This window comes from Vigna angularis, chromosome 2 (genome assembly GCF_016808095.1).
Source record: "Vigna angularis cultivar LongXiaoDou No.4 chromosome 2, ASM1680809v1, whole genome shotgun sequence".
Lineage (NCBI taxonomy): Eukaryota > Viridiplantae > Streptophyta > Magnoliopsida > Fabales > Fabaceae > Vigna > Vigna angularis.
This window is the reverse complement of record NC_068971.1, coordinates 8,325,317-8,343,855: the sequence shown is the minus strand read 5'-3', so window position 1 is coordinate 8,343,855 and position 18,539 is coordinate 8,325,317. Positions and strand designations below refer to the sequence as shown.

At 28.8% G+C, this 18,539-nt stretch overlaps 1 protein-coding gene across 1 annotated transcript; it reads right to left on the bottom strand.

Annotated features, from left to right (window-relative positions):
• Positions 1–13,290: 13,290 nt before the first annotated feature.
• LOC108321157 (uncharacterized) lies at positions 13,291–14,983 on the bottom strand. Its single transcript, XM_017552823.1, has 3 exons — positions 14,969–14,983; positions 13,596–14,762; positions 13,291–13,320 (listed from the first exon to the last, which is right to left on the bottom strand). The coding sequence occupies exons 1-3, from the start codon at positions 14,981–14,983 to the stop codon at positions 13,291–13,293; spliced, it is 1,212 nt and encodes a 403-aa protein (XP_017408312.1).
• Between the last annotated feature and the right edge of the window lie 3,556 nt (positions 14,984–18,539).

Sequence of the window (18,539 nt, the reverse complement as noted above, 5' to 3'; positions counted from 1 at the left end):
CTTTTATTTTTTAAATTCATCATAAAACTCTAAAAATAGTTTACCATTAATAATATAATCAAATTTTCTCCACCTACTACTATTTTTTTCTTCATCATTACTAACGAAAGAGATGCATGGGGTGAATTCGAGTTCTTATACCATATATTAATTATTGGAAGATAATATTCACAAAATATATACTATTATATATATATATGTCATAATTATATAAAGATTAATCAATTCATAATTACTTCTACGTATCTTCATTATAAGTAGACTTGATTATTTAGAATTCAGTAATACGTAAATAATCCGGTCAACCACCCTGATGATAACAGAAAAAATAATTGTAAATATATTTGTGTATAAATAGAAAGAGTAATATAATGCAGTGTTTGAAATATATTTTGATTATGAATTAAAATTGAATAAAAAATGATAATTATATAGGCAAGGGTTAGAGCGCGTGAGAGTTGAGGGACAGAGAGTGACAGAGAAAGGTGTGAGCTGACTGAAAACGGGTTTGGTCCACAAGCAGAAGGAAGGAACATGGCTGACTTTGTGTTCTCTCTCTCTTTTCTTTTCATATTATGGCAATGGCCCATGCACCCTAAAATATCTCTCAAAAAGAACCATAACTCTTCACCCACCTCTCCCAAAACCCTTCCTCCATCACACAAACTCTCTCCATATTCCATCACCTAAGGGCCATACACATCATCAACTTTTCTTAAAAAAATAAATAAATCATTTTTCTATCACTTTAAAAAAAAAGTCTTTACCAAATAGATTTGTAAAGAAAAGTAATAATTATGCAATATACTACATTAGTTTTTATAACAATCCATGAGATAATATGTAATTTCCTACTATATAGTAATCAATCTAAAATGTTGGTTCATATCACTATATGTGTAAGATTGGATTACAAATTAATAAAATATGTCCTTTTCATTCAATATAAAATGTATTTTACGACCATTGTTGCTCGATTTAGTCTTATAATTTCATCTCATGTTTAATCATAAAATTTTATCTAAAATAATTAAATTTATTTAGCGTTTTCTTTAAACATTTTGTATAGGCTGTATGGATCTTATTTCAGAAAACATTATAGTGGTATTATTATAGTATTTTTTTTCTATTATGAACTTTGCTTAGTTTGTTGAATCAGAAACTAATCATTTTCATTATATATCAATGTCTATTGAACAGATTTTCATACAAAATTCTTCGTTAAATAAATAGACGAGTTTGTATTATACGTGAATGCAAATGTAGCCACTCACTAAATAGAAATTGATATTAAATTATTTATTTTAATTAATATATTAACATATATTTACGTTAAATATATGAAATTGAAATTTGTTTGTGTTAGGTTCGAACGGGACTATACTATCTTTCAAGAACTGAAAAAGTAAAATTATACAAAAGATATTGTGTATTATAAGATTGGACCATAATTTGGTCTCACTGTATATACCCTTTTTCTGAGTTCGGTTGAATGAAAGTATAAATAATAATAATAAGATCTCAATCACCACTATAAAGCGAAGACATAATTATAAAAAAAAATTATTGATTTGACCCAGGTGGATCATATACACACTAGATTCCTGGCTCATCCAAATATGGAATTACTTGAATTCTCAATTATATAATATAATATTTCCCAAACTTCCAAAGACATCTTTAATGTTTTTATATTGCATTGGATCCACGAAAAAATCTAAAGTTGTCTTTATTAGTACTTCTTAACTTCTTTTTCTTTCTTTTTACTACTATGGCAAGTATATGAAGTCATTGTCCATATTCATAGCAGTTGCGAGATATATAATATATTTTAGGGATATTGATTTGTAATATAATAACCTTACAACTTCGAAAGACATCTTTAATGTGTTTACATTGCATTGGATGAACTTGTCTCTAAGCAAAATCTAATGTTGTCCTTATTACTACTTAAAGAATTTTTTTTATCACTCTTGGCAATGACAAGGTTTTCATTTTATAATTCTATATTTCTCTAGCTACTACCCAAATCCTAAAAAATGCAATCATTGTCTTAATGTGACAACCACCATAGAATCAATTCTGTAAGAAAAAACTTTTCAAATTTTAGTTAGTGTCTGTGGGAGAGTGAAATTTTAGTAATGAGTTTTTGTAATTAGAATGGTAAAATGCTGGAGTCCTTAATGATTGTAAGATTTCGATTAAGATTTATTAGTTAATAATGTGCACTCTTAATTAACTTTAATATATTGAATATATTTATCAAGTAATTTGTGTTATTTATTTAAAATTTTAAATAATTTTATAGAAAGTTACAAACATGTTATGGAACTTGGAGGTGATCCATTTAAAAAAAAAAACAAAAATAAAAACAAAAAGAAAACAAAAAACAGAATTATTGGAAGCTCTCACCCACCAACTTTTTATTTTATTTTTTTCATATCCACCAAATTACTGGTAAATAAGTGTTCAGGGAAAAAGTCTTAATTAGTCGGTGGAGTTAGAAACTTTTTGGTAAAAGTCAAAGAAGAGAAATAGTCACATAAATGTGATTTCCGTAAATGGTGCATAATAAATGTGAAGCCATTATGTTTATGGTTGGACTTCAATATTCTCTATTGAATGGAGAATGATTCCTTTTACTTCAATTTTTTTGAGATAGAAATGAGGATTATGTAAAAGCATTGTATTTGTTTTTCAAATTAAAAAATAACTAATAAATGGACATGATTCTACCTTGTATATGTTTGTAAAGAGAAAGAATTAAAATGAAAAAAAAAAGCACACATTCTTTACATAAATAAATAATAACGTTTAGATATTAATGTGATACAAGCAATAAGAGTTAGTCTACGACCCAATATAAGAAAATATGGAGTGGGTTAGATATTTGAGTTTGTCAGTCCATGTATATAATTAAATATTTTTATTTAGTATTTTATTAATATTGTATATTTATAAGTATAAATTTATTCAATTTAATATTTTTTTTGTTATGGTATATTTTATTATTTATTTATGATAAATAGTAATTAGTTTTTTCTTTAATTTTGTAATTGTTACATTTTATGTAAATGGTTATATTTTTGAATTAATGTACTTGATGAAGTATGCATGAACTCTAAGATGGTCTTACATATATTATTTTCTCTAGAGAAGATAGTGGCATCGTCTAGAAAGGACTAGTCACTGAAGATTGACGATGTTTTCTAAGTGTATAGGATTGTCATGAAGGCTCCAATGGGATTCTCTCTCTCAATTTGTCTATGGCAAAGTATGTTACATGCTAGTTGAGATGGAACACAAGGTTTATATAAGAAGAGAAATTTAAGTATATAAAATAGATGAGCGTTTTATTTTAATGAGACCGACTTATTTTAATAATAAAGGTTTTGTAATATAAACAGGAGTTTATATCGCGTCTCATTATCTCAAACACAAATCATCTCTCTAAATACCTTTTTCTTAAGCTTTCTACATTCTCTCTAAGAGTTCTAACTCCTAAATCATCTCTTTGAGGGTTAGGAGGTACCTGAACGACCATGACAACGAGGTCTATATTTTTATCCGATCAATTTCTAGAATAGAGCAAGTAAGTTTCTACCCATGTTTTTGTTCATTCTCGGTCTATGATTCTGTCTAAGAATCCTTTCTTGCATGTATAAAATATGATTCTTCTTTGGTTCTTTAGTAAACTGAGGTCCTAAAGACTCTTTTCGCTTTCAATTTGGTGATTCGTAGGTGTTTCTGGAAATTCCTTGTGCGAGAAGTAATAAGAGTGTTCTTAGAGCTTTGTATCGTCAGTGTAAGGTAAGAGAGGCTAGATGTTTGACTTTAAATTATGTTTGTGGTGTAAGTTTGGTGTTTGTATGTATGTTAAACTGATTTAGTATAATTTCAATTAATATGCTAGTGTTAGTTCATTTTAATGTGTGTGTTTGTGACCATGAATCATATGTTTTAATGTTGCTTTGATGTTTGAAATTGGTAGCAAGGTTTAAGGAATGAGGAGTTATCAAATACATAGGTTTTGTTGTTAAAAATGGGGGTTTTAATAGGAAAGTTTGGGAGATATGGTGTGGATTGGGAAATCTGATGTTTCAAGTTTGGTTTCATGCTAATTGTGACTTGTTAGTACCTTGAGTTGGTAAAAATTTGATAGGAAAATTGATATGGGTCAATGTAGTGGTTTTGGTAAGTTTTAGGTTCAATTTAGAGGTTTTTAATAAGTGACAGTTTAAAGGAAGTAAGTCTGAAGTAAAATATATTTTTTAGGTCCATCTTTAGGTGATTTAAAACTGGTTTGAACTTTAAGAATGGTAGGTTAGTTGATGTAAGACTCTTTAGTAGTTGATATGTTGAATTTGGCTTGAATTAGAACTAGTTTTATAGGTTTTGATGGGTAAGATTTTGAATTAGAAGGTCTAGGGTAAAAACGATGATTTGGGGTCTGTCATAGAGTCATTTATCTTTAATAGTTGATATATTGAATTTGGCTTGAATTAGAACTAGTTTTATAGGTTTTGATGGGTGAGATTTTGAATTAGCAAGTCTAGGGTAAAAACAATGATTTAGGGTTTGTCATAGAGTCATTTATTACTTGTTTATACCTTTGCTTGATTGAAATTGGTGTTAGAAAGAGTAGAAATGAATTTGGGTAACTTAGAGAAATTGATTTGGTTTAAAGTGGTCATTTTGAGTTAAAGTGGTGTTTTTTGAGGGTTTTTAGTGTCAATAGAGTCCTAAGAATTAGTTAAAGTGGTGTAGGAAGTGCCCAAGGTCGTAGAAATAGGGTTTATAATTCTGATATGACGTTGAGCGCCTGTATTAGGGCGCTTGAGCGCCTGTATTAGGGCGCTTGAGCGCCACTTTCCAATGTCACTAGGGCTGAGCACCAGGATTCTGGGGCTGAGCTCCAGGATTCTAGTGGTTGTAGCGTTGAGCGCTAGTTTTTTGGGCTAGTGCTACTTCTGTAAGTATGAGTTTAAAAGGGTTTTTGTGTTTCTTGTTGGACTGGTTCTTGTATATTGATGTATATGGAATTTTACCCTTCTTTCCAATGGGTTAACTAACCTAACACACTTTTACTTCTTTATCACCCAATTTTTTTTCTTCTCACACCTCACCCTCCACATCATCATCCACATCACTTACTTTTTCAACTACTTTCTCTACTCATTTTTTAATTATTTTTCTGCATCCACTTTCTCTAACCATCATTCTATAAATACTCATATATTTTTTAGTTATAAAAAATTGTTCACTTCATTCTCAGAAATACATATCTTCTTTTTAACACCATCAATCTTTTTGAGACATACATCTTCTCTTACACACCATAATTCCATTCTAACACACCGTAATTCCATTCTAACACACATCCTCGTCTCTACGCATGCAACCACATACCTCATTTCTTCCTTTACACTTAAGATTAATCATCAGTCATCCTTCATCACTATCCCAACATCATCATGTTCATCTTCCACGTATCTCCATAAACAAATTGTTTTAAGCAAGGTCTTCATCTATCATCATTCTCTTCACATTTTTCAATAATGTACAAACATATTTCCTCTTATTCAATTTTTGCCACACATTTTGCTCACTTTTTAAGGTTTTGGGTTTCTCTTTTACTTTTTTTACAATGCTTATTTCATTCTACATATACTACTATACTTTTTTACATTTGTGTATCTCACATTTTCAAATTCATTTTTTTCTTCTAAAAAAATAATAGAAATATTTAAAAATGTAAATTAAGAAATAATTTTGGTGCCAGTTAGCCCCTCGCATACTCTTCAAATAATTCAAAAATACAAAAAAAATCTTAGAAAATAAAAATAATAAAAATAAATAGTTTCTATCTTTCACTCTTTTGGTGTTTGTGCAGTCTCGCTCGAGTCATGTGACACCTTCTTCAAATAATTCAAAAATACAAAAAAAATCTAAAAATAAAAATAAGGTTAAAACTCTCGAATGATCTTTATATTTGTACTGAAATCTCAATTGGGTCCTCAAGTTTCAAAATGTGTAACAAATAAGTCATTTCTGTTAAGTGGAGATAAATGGTGTCAATGAGTGTTGATGTGGTACACAATAGACATGGTTAAATTGGATGATGATAAGGAATTAGGTCTATCTCGAAAACCATTGGTTTTTTTCTTCCCTTTCTCAAACAAACCATGCTTGGAGGGACTCTTCCTCGTGCAAGTGGCTAGGGAGGATGTCTTCTCCTTCCCTTTTCTCTAATTTTGGTTCGGCTTGTGCAAGGGGGGAAGACACCTTTCTTCTTTCCCTTTTCTCGTTCTGGTTACGATTTTTCGTAGGGAGGGTATGCGAGTTCTTGCAATAAGCGCGACCTCTATCCTCGTGGCACGGTAGGAATCATGGTGGTGACATCTTTGCGGTGTGGGGTCTGCATTCTCTTGCGGTTTCACAATGATGTGGGTTTCGCATTTAAGATAAGGTTTAATTTGGGGTTTTTTCTGACTTTATGATATGGGGTTTTTTCAGGTTTTCGTCTTCCTCTTTCTCTGATTCGACTTTGCAGAGGACCATTCTTCTCCCCCTTTGCTCTGGTCCTGGTTTGGATTTTCGCAAAGAAGGAGAGGCATGTTCTGACAACATGTTGTGTTATGCATGTGTGAAACATCATATTTTAGACCTTTATTTATTGCAATTATTATGGACTTTTACCTTTTTACTGGCTTAATCACAACCTCATCATACCTTAATCAACATTAGTTTATTGATTCATAGTTATATTAGTTAAATATTAATTTGACCTTTTGTTTTGCACACAATCGATTTGAATAAACGATCTAAAGATAATCTACCAAAAATATATGTTCATCAATATGGTTGACCAATCAACACAACTTATTAATTAGAAAGATATATACAAATAAATAAATATATATATATATATCATTATTTTAAGATAAAATTTCAATTTTTTCAAAATAATTACGTACTTGTTATCTTAAAAGCACCAACTCTAGCTTGAGGGTCGGGAATGATTTTACATGTATCCTCTCTTCAAAACCACATCAATTTGAAAACCAAAGACCAAAACTTTACAATCAAAATAATATAGACCTCAATATCTAAAGACTGAAAAATATATATTAGAATTACTTCAACCTTATAATAACCATTCATATATTAAAAAAATCATAATCACATAATTTCCATACGTGAGAAACTTTAAGAAAAATCAATTAAATACTTTCTAAAATAAGCATATATCTTATGACTTCGATTCTACTTATTCCTTACTAAATTATGTTCCAAAATAATATAATTCCAAAGTTTATTGATTTGACCTACCATCCCAACCCTTCACCCCCACCCTCCAACCAACCATCTCTTCATAATTGAATCTCCAAGATCCCATCCTCATGTCTATATTTAGGTCAAACCAATCTTCTTCTTTCTTTCTATAATGGAAGTACAATACAACTTTATAACATATTGAACTTTTGGTTTAACTATAACTCAAACATCAAAATTACTCATTAAGATCAATGAAGGGAACTACAGTGAACCAACTTGGGTGCATATATTTGAGAAGATGCCATTCACAATGTCAAAATTCATACGTCTTTTTCACAGAACATGAAAACTAACTGGGAGTGGCTTTGGATCCATCTTTATTTATTTACTTGTTATTATATTTTCCTTTTGTCTCTAAAATATTTTAAGACTATATTTTGAAATGCACCATTTTACCATCAAACCATTATTTAAATTATTTTAGTCTCCCTATATTTAAATGAGTAAAAGTTATTCATTTCAAAACTAAAAGGGCTAAAAATTAACAAAACACTTTAACATAAAATTAAAATTCTAAAAATTAATACATTTTTACTTTTAAACTTTAAAATTAAATAGATATAATTATCTTAATTTATCTGTGTTGATTTTTTTATATGTTAAACAACATTCTAAATTAGTTATTCGAGTTTTGAATTAAAACAAATCAAACATTATCAAACGTTGTTTAATATATATATATATATATATATATATATATATATATATATATATATATATATATATATATATATATATATGTATATATAAATATAAAGGGTGTTACTCCCTCCACCACTCCCAAGTATTCCTGCACCTCCTCACTATTTTCTTTTATTTCAAAAATACTCTACACCTCTCCACTATTTTTTTTATTCCAAAATTACTGTACACCTCCCCACTATATTCAATAATCTTTCTCTTTCTCTCTCCACATTAATGGAGCATTCACATGGTTCAGATTTGAACTTGTGATATATTATAAAATTTTATTTACACTTTTCCTTAAATAAGCTTGATTCAATCTTATTTTCACTGTTCAATATTTTTTTTTCTTCAAATCACTTAATAAATGGTAAAATTTTGTTCTAAATTTCTAGAAAAATGTTTATATATGTGTGTGTTTTTTTTACATTTAATATCTATAATTTTTAACATTATATTATGTTTTAACTTATCGACATGTTTGACTCAAATAACTTGAATAAACCATTTAATTTATTAGATAAATAATAGAAAAATATTATTAAATACTTAAAATATAAAAGAAAAGTTATTTGTTAAAGATTTGGTATTTATTTTTGTAAGACCCATGAAAAAAAAAATATTTATAATAGTAAATTTTAGCATTTTATTAGTAATAATAATTTTAATGGATAGAAAAATATATATTTTGAATATAAAATTATAGTAATTTTAGAAGGAGAGGTTAAAATTTTTGATAACTTATTTAGTATTTTTTTTTTAAGAAAATCGAATAGTAAAAAATGAATAGTGAATAGTAAAAAGTGAATAGTAAATAGTAAAAAGTGAATAGTAAATAGTAAAAATAAATTTTCAGCATTAAGATTCCTTAGCATGGAAGAAAGTAGTAGGTAGAAATTAGGATCAGATTTGGTGAGAAAATGATTGAAATATTATTTTTAAATAATATTAAAATAATAAATAATATTAAAATATTAATGAATAGTAAATTTTTTTAACTATAAATAGCCATGGGAGGGAAGGGTATTTTGCACCAAGAAAAGAGGAATCAAGTGAGAGCTTGAGAAATAGAGAAGAAAGAGCTAGGGAGAAATTTTTAGTTGCAAGAAGAGTAGAGGTTCTGAAGGGTTTCGGGGAAATAAATTCAGATCAAGAGGAATCTGGAATAGAGGTAGGGGAGCTAATCTTTCTAAGCTTTTATATTATGATTTAGTACTGTTTTATTACTATTCATGTCTTGAAATTATGTATGAATATTGTTAATGCTTACTGTATGTTTATCTATATTGATATTCGGTGTAAATATTATATGCTGTTGTTTTGAATCTGTTAATAAGAAATTTGTTAAAAACTAGTTGAGGAACACTTTGGCTAAGGAAAGACTTGGTACTTAAGTTGTCCATTGTGACGCACCTCTCTTTCCTGGAAGTCTCCTCGACAAGTTTTTAACTTAAATCTTGTGTACAGATTATGTACTGTTAAATTATCATGTAATATATCTTGTTGGAATATATTCAGTTTGTATGATTTCTGAAATGATTGAAGTTTATTTGATTTGAATTTATGCATCTGAACATGTATGAGTATTATGGGGAAATGTCGTAAGGGTATAATATGAGTCGAGGAATGTGAGTATGGTATGAGTCTCGCGGAGAGATTCTGTAATGTCATGGTATGTGTATGAGGATTATGGGTAGATTTCGTAATGGTATAATATGAGTTAAGGAATGTGAGCATTGTATGAGTTTCGTGGAGAGATTCTGTAATGACATGGTATGTGCGTATATGTTGATGTTGAGGGTCATGAAGTTGGAGGTTATCCTGATACTCTAATAATCAATCAGTCTCAAGTAGAGAATGATGAATTATGTGGTGAGAGGGGCAGGAGGTCCTGGTCTATGTGCCGGTTTAGGACATAGTGAGGGGACTAACCTTGTGAATGGTATGGACGGCAGAATGTCCTGGTCTATGTGCCGGTTTAGGACATAGTGAGGGGACTAACATTATGAATGGTATGGAGGGCAGAATGTCCTGGTCTATGTGCCGGTTTTGGACATAGTGAGGGGACTAAGAATGACATCACAAGTGAAAAACCTTCCGTTGTATCGCTCATCAACATATCGTTGGGATAAGTGCCTATTGGGTATTGTGGAATGAGTGTCTATTGGGTATAGTGGTGTTTATTGGGTATTTTGGTGTTTATTGGGTATTGTGGGACGAGTGTTCAATGAGTGTTTATTGGGTATTATGGAATGAGTGTCTATTGGGTATTTTGGTGTTTATTGGGTATTTTGGTGTTTATTGGGTATTTTGGTGTTTATTGGGTATTGTGGGACGAGTGTTCAATGAGTGTTTATTGGGTATTATGGAATGAGTGTCCATTGGGTATTTTGGTGTTTATTGGATATTTTGGTGTTTATTGGGTATTGTGGGACGAGTGTTCAATAGGAATTGTGGTACGATGGTATGAGGGTGTCTGACATAATTATTATATGATGTTTGTATCGAAGTAATTATGCATGTCTTATAAATGATTTGTTGCATGTTAGCTCACCCTACTTGTTTGTGTTTTGTGTTTGGGTATGTGCGATGATCGTATAATTCGTTATACGGGAGCAGATGAAGGAATGTCGCCTCACATAGTGCCAAGGAAAGGGAGGAGTAGAAGAACTATAATTAGAATCTTTTTACATGTATAGACTTATAGTAACTAGGAAATTTTAAAGGGTGAGATTACGGAATGTTACCGTAAATGTAATGTTAATTATCAAGTGTGAAAATTTGGGATGTTACATTAATGTAAAAAGTTGGGTTGTTACATTAATGTGAGAATTTAGGATGTTACAATTTTGATCTTTCGTCATTATAAAGTTAGTATATAATAATAATAATATATTATTTACTATTAATATTATTATGTTTATTATTTTGTATTTGCATCTAACCTTTAAGTTTATAAAATGGAAGTGGTAGAAGCATTAATATTGAAGTTTCCAATATATCACAAGTTTAAATTTAAGTCATATGAATGCTCCATTAATGTAGAGAGGAAAAGAAAGATAATGCTCCATTAATGCAGAGAGAGAAAGAGAAAGATTGTTGAGGATAGTGGGGAGGTGTAGGGTATTTTTGAAATAAAATAAAATACTGGGGAGGTGTAGAGTATTTTTGGAATAAAAGAAAATAGTAGAGAGGTGCAGAAGTACTTGGAGGTGGTGGAGGAAGCAACACCCGTAAAAAAAAATTTAAAGCAATTAGGTTAATCCAAATATATCCTTTTATTTAAAAAAATAAAAAAATATTTTTTATTATTCATCCATTATAAATAGGGGAAAATGTCGAAGATAGACAAAAGGTGGGAATTGAAATGAGTAGCATAATAAAGAGGAAAAGGTCTCTACAAGTATGAGTACTTGGTTGACTCTAATAATAATAATAATAATAACTGAACAAAGGAAATTCAGTACTACTAGTGATTAAATATTCACTCAATCTTGAAAATGCAATGGCAACAGAACTACACAATATAGCTACAAATTATTAGAACTATAATTAAAGTAAAATCAAGGATAAACCAAAGGAAAAATCTGATTGACTTTCTCAAAGTGGTAGTTTGTCTGATGAATATGCCTACATGTACTGGTCTAAGAAATCATGATATGGTTATAGCTGCACTTTAATAATTCAAGCAGATAAAATATTCCTCAAAAACAACATTTCCAAAACAAATGTCTGTTTAGCGTAGCCTTAAAATTGTTAGATTCATGTTTTATATTTAAAAACTGAAAGTTATTTCAAACAATTTTAATTCAAATGAAATTATGGTTTTATATGTAAAACCAAATATGTTTTTTTTAAAATAATAGAGTGAAACCAATTTATTTTTATTATTATAAAGTTAAATATTTAAACTGATCTGCTTTGATGAACTAGCATGGTAATTTTAGAATCTTTATGATAGAAACGCTTTCACAAGAAATTGTTATTCCACACATAAGAAAGTTCTTAGCTTTTTCATATAGTTGTCCCTATCTCTTGGTTTGATCTTTGTGTCATGCCACGCGACTCTATAAACTTTTGCTTCGTTCTCCCTTTTGGCAATGCTTATTGATAATTTTTCTTGTCATAGGTCCATTTCATTTAATGTCTTCTTTTAATTAAAAAATAATTTCTTCTGCTAATTTATTTAAAAATTAATAAATTTAGTATAATAATTGTTGAAATATTTTATTTTCAATATAATAAAAAATAATAATGGTAGAAAAAAATGTCTAATCATGTTAATCATTTTAAATTTATTAGCAATTATGGTAATTGAATGCATATTTCGTGTTTAATAATGGTCAATTATATATACTTATATATAAAAACATAACTTTTTTTGAACAAAATTTTTATTTTTATTTTGTCCTTTATAATATAATTATTAACTAATTTTTTAAAGATACATGTTATTTTGAAATATTTACACCTATGTATAAAGAAAATCTATATTTTCGGGGTACATAATTTTATTTTTACTTTTTTCAATTATTAATTAATTTTTTAAAAGATATAATTATTAATTGATTTTTCAAAAAGCAACCGCTATTTTAAAATATTTTTATAAGATTGTCACAATTTTTATTTTTATTTTTTTATATTATATTTATAATTTGTACCGATTAATATTTAAGTGTTTCTTATTATTTTCATTATTTTTTTCTTATATATTAACTTATTACTTTATTATATTTATAATATAAATATTTAAAAAATGTGATCGCAAAGTGTTTATGTTAATATTTATAAAATAACTAATATTAATATGTAGTTAATACTAAAAAAAAAGTTGTTTTCGTAAATTTTAAATTTTTAATAATGTAAAGTTAGGTATATATCAACTTCTATTAATCCATAAAAGGCTTTTTATACCCGTTAAGAATGATTTTTTATATCGATTTTAAAAAAATGTTACTTTTTATACCGGTTAAATGCATAACCGGGATAAAAAAAGAATATTTCAAACAATGAAGCCCTTCTTTCCCAATCTTTCAAACATCCCATTAAAATATCAAGGCAAATTAGATATCCTAATATTTTCTCAACACACATAACAACAAAATTCAAATCACCATTAAAACATAAGCTCCCAAATAGGCTAAGAACCTAAACAAAATTTGTTCTCGCAAATTTGCTAACATCTCAACATGAATGAAAAATGAAATAGGGAAGGAGTAGATGAACCTGTTTCCTGTCAAAGGGTAAGGAAAAGTCTTGCATATTCTTTCAACAGTTTTGTGCCCAGGATGGCCTAGCCTACAGTTCCACAAATTTATATTTACATGTTCATAGGAAAAAACAAAACTAGATGACAAATTCCTTTCGAAAGATTGCAGGTAGTAAAGCCCTTTATACACATTAACACATCCAATCATCCTCAATGTAGAGTTGTCCTGGATTTGACACATCTTAGAGGAAAAAGTTAGTGTGCAGTTTATATCTCTAGCTAGGCTTTGGACAGATATAAGATTAAAAGAAAAATCAAGTATGTATAGAACATTAAAAATTATAAGATCTTTAGAAAATTGTACAGTTCCTGCATAGTGGGCTGTTACAATTGAATTATTTGGTAGTTTAACAGATATAGGTTTGATTTTACTGAATGTCATGAATTGATTCTTGTCATGGGTCACATGATCTGTGGCCCCTGTGTCTATAATCCAAGATAATATACCTTTTCTGTCTTTTGTAGTATCTTTGTGCATTTGGCAGATGACATGAGAAGAGCTGTAAGCCTTTTCAAGCATCTGCAGAATTTTCTGTATCTGTTCAAGAGTGAAAGAGCCTTGAATATAATTAACATTGTTTTGTTCATCAGTCTGTGTCACAGTGGTGGTAGAGCAAGCATTTGCAGAACCCCATTCATTTTGTCCCATGTCATTTTGAGTATTATTATCATTCTTCTTATACCATGGTGGATATCCATGTTTAGAATAACATTCATCAACAATGTGATTTATCTTGTGGCAGTAAGAACATTGCTTCCCATATTTGGGATTTCTTCCTCTTCCTCTTCCTTGATTCCGAGGGGCAGATCCACGTCCATGGGTCTTCCAATTCTGGTTATTCCTCCATTGACCCTGTTTTTCACTGGTGCTTACAAGAACCTTGACGTCATTTTGATTGGTGAGACCAAAGTCATGTTTCTCTTGTCTTTGTTGCTGAATAATGAGAGAAAACACATGATTGATGCTAGGTAGAGGTTCCATTAATAATATATGTGTTCTTACAATATTATAGGATTCATTTAAGCCCTTCAAGAAGCAGATAACATGTTTCATCTCCCTGTATTTGTGTGAGACCTTGGACAAATCACAGCTGCAAGGGATTTTGCAGCTACAGCATGGGATGGGTCTAAGAAATTCCAATTCCTCCCACAAAATCTTCAGATCAATAAAATACTGGTTCACACTCCTTTCACCCTGCTTAATAGAATGAATTTCTTGAAGTAAGTCAGAAAATTTAAAATAATCCCCCTTGGAAAACCTTTCTCTGAATTCTTTCCATAGTTCTTGAGCATCTTCAACGTATATGACACTTTCTGTTATCTGAGATGAAAGAGTTTTTATGATCCAAGATAGCATCATCATATTGCTCCTCTCCCAAGAATAAGAAAGGGGATCATCTCTTTGAGGTTTCTTGATCCTCCGTCTATAAACTTCAACTTGTTTTTGGAAAGAAGAGCCCTTCTCATATTTCTGATCCAAGAAGTGTAATTAGACTCATTAAGAACCTGAGAAATAAGGGAGATGCCTGAGTTTTCTCCCGAGTGAAGATAAAAGGGGCTGGAAGGATTGTTGAGTTGATCCATATTTTCCATAATGACAAGAAAATCTAAAAGAAAAGATTAACACCAAGAAATCAAGAAAGTACAGCGGAAGTAGAGACAAAACAGGTACAGAACCTGCTCTGGTACCATATTAAAAACGCATGCCCACAATTGGAACCCCTTATATAGGATTCCGATGAGTACAAAAAGAATACCGAGATAATTAATTATCCCTAACAGAAAAATATAAACACTTAAATAAAAAAACTCTAAAACACAACAAGATGTTCTAAAGAGCAATAATGACAAAACAGAAAATTAATATACTTTAAAATAATATATTTTAAAATAATTATTAGCTTATTTTGTAACAGTAATTTTTAAAATTTTTGAAAGTACTAACGATGATTAATTGTATAAATTGATTCTCTTATTGATCCTCTTGATCTAAAAAGGAAAAATGTCAGAAACTAAAATTAATTTAATTTATTCAGCAACTCTCCTTGGGTTGTGATCCTTACAACTACTATATTTGTTCGATAAGTAATTATCAAAGATCAGTAACTCTAATACAATTAAGTAAAAAACAAAGAGAGAGTAAAGTAGTTGAAGGTGAAAAGAGCTTTGCGAACCTATTTAGTAGTCTGCAAAGTGAAGCTAGGTTAGCAGGTGGCTACAGTATTTGTTGTACTATATTGTCGTCATTCTTTATGACCAGAACAATGACAACCACTTATTGTAAATGCATATTGTACCACAAAAACATTCATGTCATGTTTACATTCCAACAAATCGTCTTAGATTCTTGATTAAGATCTTCACAATACAACTTTCTTCTAATTTATTAGTTATGTATGTCATCATCATTTTGTCTTTAAAGTTCCAATTTAATAGAGTTAAAGGATGGGAGTTTGAATTTGTACGTCCTTTAAAGTTTAACTCTGAAGATGTGATTTAGTTATTATTACATTCAAATAAATCACTTTTATGTTCAGTTGAATAGAGAAGACAAAAAGGAAAAATTGGAATGATAGTGTATTTATATTTGGTTAAAAATAAAGAAAAAATCAAATAAGAAAAATATATTTCGAGAAAATCGTTTTCATTTTCTCTTTAATAAATACTGTCACGATGTAAAGAACAACAATAATTTATTTCATTGATGTGGATGAAAATACTTTTATAAATATATCATTATAATAACAAATTAATATGCTTATAATTTATTATAAATAAAAAATATAAGATCGCATATTATATCTTATATAATCAGGACTTAATATATCAAATATAAAATTCATAAAAATATATATTTGTAGAGTGATGTAATTAAACACATTCTCTCATCCTTTATCTTTATCTTCATATTTATATATATATATATATATATATATATATATATATATATATATATATATATATATATATATATATATATGAATGAGTATCAAGATTTTCAATTAATTTTTATTTAGAATTACATAATTGAACATTTACGATGTATTCGTTCTAAAGTATGATGTTGATGAAGAAAATTTACGAAGACGGAGAGTAGATATTGTTGTTCGCTTTAACAAATTTGTGAGGAGGGAAGGAAGAAGATTTGGGAGATGCAATGGTTTTTTAATCTTTGCTTAGGGGAAGAAATTTACACTATTTTTCTTTTAAAAAAAAACTAATATTATCCCTCAACTATCATTCAAAACGAGGCAAAAAAATGGCATCCAATGTGGTAGAAATGGTGGCGAGGTTGGTTGGTGTGCAAGGGCACATGGTGCAACTGTGAACGTGGGTTGAAGTAGTGGAGGTCGTGGAGGTTGAAGACATTAAACTCTGAACTAGTGGAGCTCGAGGTTGAAGACAAGACTCAACCCGTATTTGATTTCAAGGGAGGTGGAATTCCACCTTATGTAGAAAACCATGAAGAAGCTTTATTCAGTTACGAGCATGAAGATTCTAACCGATTCTAAGCTTTGATTCCAATGGGAGCTACAGTTTTGGTGTTTACTCAAATACAAATTTTTTTCATTTTAAATTTTTTTAGAGAGTGTTCACTTAAGGGAATGAATTTGAGAGAGAAAGTGAATGAATTTGATAAGATTTTAAAATAAATTGAGTATTGTTTATTTTTAAGAGATTTGGGATGATTCAAAATTGATTTGAAAGTAAAATTTGTGTAGAATTTGACGCATGTGATAGATAAAAAATATTTTAATTAATAAAAAATAAATATTACTAAAATATATTTAATAGTAAAAATAATATAATAATATATTTATTAGTAAAAAATATTATAAAGAGAAAAAAAATCAAAATTAATTTTGTAAACAAAACACATGGAATCAGTTAACTTAGGTGTGAAATTGGTTATATAGACACCATGACCAAGCGGCCATTACTTGCACATTTAGAATCGGTTACATCGATCTTAGAATAGATTTTGAATCAGTTACGTGTACTGTTTATGTTTCTTTTTCAACCTCATGATTCTTCAATCTCGTGGTTTCTTTATTTGCATTCTTGTAATTATTTGCGTTATACATACTCTTTTTCATTATCCTTATTAAAGCATAGATTTGAAGGAAATTAATAACGATCGAATGACATATTTACTTATTTTATATATTTTATATTAGTTAATGAATTGATATAGACATAGAGAATGCAGAGTTTTAGGGAATTATACAAAAATTGGTGTAGTACATACTTTTTATATTAGTAAGAAAAGCAAGTCGTATAATTTATACAAATTAATAAAAAGTAATTCCAATCTTTACTGCATATTTTAATGTTAATTTATCCAAAAGTGATATTATATATTATCAATATAAAATCATTGTTGTGGACTAATCATCCCATAGGAAATTTAATTAAAGAAACAAAAAAAAAACAAATAAGACAAGTGAACTGTTAACATAACATTTTAAGCGAAGTGTTTTTTTTAAATCAATAAAGCTAATAAATATTTTACATAAATAACATTTTCTTAAAAAATACAGATATCTTATATTAGCAAACGAGGGTGGTAGTGGGATGAATAGTATTCATAATGTTACGAAACAATTAAAGTACAAGGAGATTTGAAAGCAGGTTCTCTTCTATGACTTGATAGTTATAAATCACATCTCATAACAATACAAACATATATGATTTTGTTTATACTATTACAATGATAATTTATGCATAATATACAAGAGATAAAATTATGTACAATAAAATTCATAATAATATTTTTAAACATATCCTTACGTTTTAATTTAAAATAAAAAATTTAATTTATGCTATGCCGTTATTCTTAAATTAAACTTTAAATAAAAGATCGAAATAGTCTAAAAAATATATATTGTACCTAGCTGTTAAGTATATCTCTCAAAGATACAATAGTGTTGAAAATATCTAAATGAAAAAGACAGAGAGAATAAAAATGGAAAATGACACTTGAACAACCATTTTTGACAATATTTAGACACGCGCACACGTGTCTAAATTTGAGTGGTCCATTTTCATTTAATTTTTCCAACTGGACCACTCAAATTTAGACACGTGTGCGCGTGTCTAAATGTTGTCAAAAATGGTTGTTCAAGTATCATTTTCTAATAAAAATCTTATTCTGTAATCATATAGCTGAATTTGACAAAATCAGTTCCACACTCACAACTTATAAAATAAGAATATATTCAGTCTAGGTTATTTTAACAGAAATAAA